The sequence below is a fragment of the Phalaenopsis equestris genome, unplaced genomic scaffold (genome assembly GCF_001263595.1).
Source record: "Phalaenopsis equestris unplaced genomic scaffold, ASM126359v1 Scaffold000392, whole genome shotgun sequence".
Taxonomy (NCBI): Eukaryota; Viridiplantae; Streptophyta; class Magnoliopsida; order Asparagales; family Orchidaceae; genus Phalaenopsis; species Phalaenopsis equestris.
Window position 1 is genome coordinate 590,220 of NW_018164834.1, and position 2,467 is coordinate 592,686.

The following is a 2,467-nucleotide window of genomic DNA, read 5'->3' on the forward strand; positions in this document are numbered from 1 at the left end:
GGGCCGAGTCAGGTGTAGAATATATTTTATGAGGTGGGCCTGATGTAGACACATGGTGGCATATTACGGGAGTCCACCTCCGAACTCTGTATTGAAAATTTTTCTCCAACTTAGAGGCTTCCGTCTGTTCAAGGTCTTTCTCTATTTTATGTATGGGAGTAGGATTCTATTTTCAGAGTATGGGAGAGACCTTCAGACAATCGAGTTCACTCAATCGTGCGACTATGAGAGGTTTCCTCAATTGGACAATATTCCATGAACATTTAAGTTTTTTAGCGATGTCAAAATTGAATAATCTTAGACTCGTTGGGTTTGTCTTGCTGAGACTCGATTTGACCATATGTCTGTCAAACAAATACTCCCATTAGGTGTTATTATGTTTGTCTCGTCAAGCCAGTCGGATTGCTTATAAGTTTATTGAAATCAGAATTTTGGATAAATTTAAATTGATACTTAAACATTCGTTGCTTAGAAGATTATCTCTAGATTCGTGTAATATATTGAGATTCATGTCAGATCATAAATTTTTTTTGGTATCAAATATCATAATTTCAATTTCAACGATTTCTATCATCAATAAACCTTATAAGCTTGATTAGTTGTTATAATCATAATTAAAAATAAATGCATGAATTTACCATTTGCCCTTATTAAGATATGAAGCATTAGAAGTTCTATCATCTCATAACATTAATTCTCATATAACATACAACATAACAGTCAAACAACTACCCATAATTTTCAACAAATGTCGTACAATTTTTTCATATTTATAAAAATAAATAAGAGGCAATTACATACAAAGCGCCTTAAATATTACTATTTATAAATCAAGCCTTTTTTTTAAACTTCTCACGCAAATATCAAAGTTCATGAGCAAATCTCATTCCATTTTGTTTTATTTTTATCAAATTCTCAATAATTTGAACATGAGTACATAAATTTTATAATTAAAAAATTAATTGTTATACTTGATTTTATAAATATCAATATTTATGATGTTTTTATGCAATTATACCTATGTTTGCTCATGGTCCAAATTATTCAAGTTGAGCTGGCGTCCGCTCAAAAATGGCTCAAATAGAGTTATTGCAACTTGTGGCTCGTTATATTTGATTTCGAACCGGTGAGTCGAGCCTGATCCTGCTCGAAATCGAAACGAGCTGCCTCTAATAGAGTTATGTGGATATGTTTCAATTCGAAATCAGCTCGATCTGACCCAAAATTAAAACCAAATGACTCAAATTGAGTTATTCAAATTCTTTCTAACTTAAAATCAACTCTATCTTAAATTTTACAAAACATTATTTATGTTATTTTTATAAATAAAAATATTATAAATTGATCTTGAGTCAGTTCGAACGTATCCATGTAGAACTCAAAACCGACTTAAGAAAATTAATTTAAAATTTCAAGTCATCACATATGACTTGTTTATTTTAATATCATCTAATCCGAGCCAAAATTTGAGTCAATACTCGTGAGATTAATCATGTTATTGCTAAATTGGCTAATTATACTAAAAAGAAAAACAAAAAGGAGAATTTACATACGTAACACCCAATTTTTATGTATTTATTTATCTCAAATCTAAATTTAATTTTTTACGTCGAAGACATTGTAGTTATGAAAATGATGTAATTCACTCTTATATATATTTACAAGCAAAAAAAAAAAGTATTTAATTTATAAAAATTAAAATATAAGTGAGAAATAAGTGAATGTTCCATCTAGGTAAATTTCGGTAAAAGAAAAGATAAAAAAAAAGGTGAATATTGCTGTGCTAAAGACGGCACAATTATTCCTTCCCCGTCCCATCCCGGATTCCGGATTCCGGGTTTCGGATTTCAAACGCTTCTCTCTCACGTCTAACGCCGCGTCTGACCAGCAAGAAGCGAAAAAGAGAGAGAGAGAGAGCGCGCGCGAGGAAGGCGAAGCCAACGCTGCAAGTAGAAGCACTGAAACGCCTCTCTGCTCTCTGTCCTCCCTCTTCCTCGACTGATCAACAAACCTCTCGTTCTTCTCCACCTGTTCATCCCACTCTCTCTCTCTCTCTCTCTCTCTCCCCTCAATTCTTCTCGCCGTCTTCCTTGACCAATCCACATGTCCAGCGCAATTGAAAAGTAAGTCAACAAGACAGTAGAGGGTTGTTGAAACTAGGTATTTCGCCGCGATTCTCGACTGAGCAGCGGTGCTGCTGGCCTGAGGAAGTGAAAAACCCTAGATCCTTTTGCCCCTTTCACCGGACGTCGAATTGACGTGGATCGGATGAGCTAACTAGGTTATACGATTCTTCGAGTTTATTGAGAGGAGAAGGGCGAAGGACGATGATGGGGTCGAGGGGGCTTTTTGGGTGGTCACCACCCCACATGCAGCCGCTCACGCCGGTATCAGAGGTGTCGGAGCCGCCGGAGTCTCCATCACCCTACATGGATTATGGCGTGGAAGCGGTGCCGTTGGGGGGCGA

At 36.0% G+C, this 2,467-nt stretch overlaps 1 protein-coding gene across 1 annotated transcript in view; it reads left to right on the forward strand.

Annotated features, from left to right (window-relative positions):
• Positions 1-1,817: 1,817 nt before the first annotated feature.
• The window catches only part of LOC110026660 (ABC transporter B family member 6-like), a gene marked incomplete in the record, with an annotated part of 15,521 nt that continues 14,871 nt past the window's right edge, over positions 1,818-2,467 (forward strand). The window contains 1 exon segment of the mRNA XM_020727685.1: positions 1,818-2,455. Within this exon segment, the coding sequence (XP_020583344.1) occupies positions 2,328-2,455 (128 nt within the window).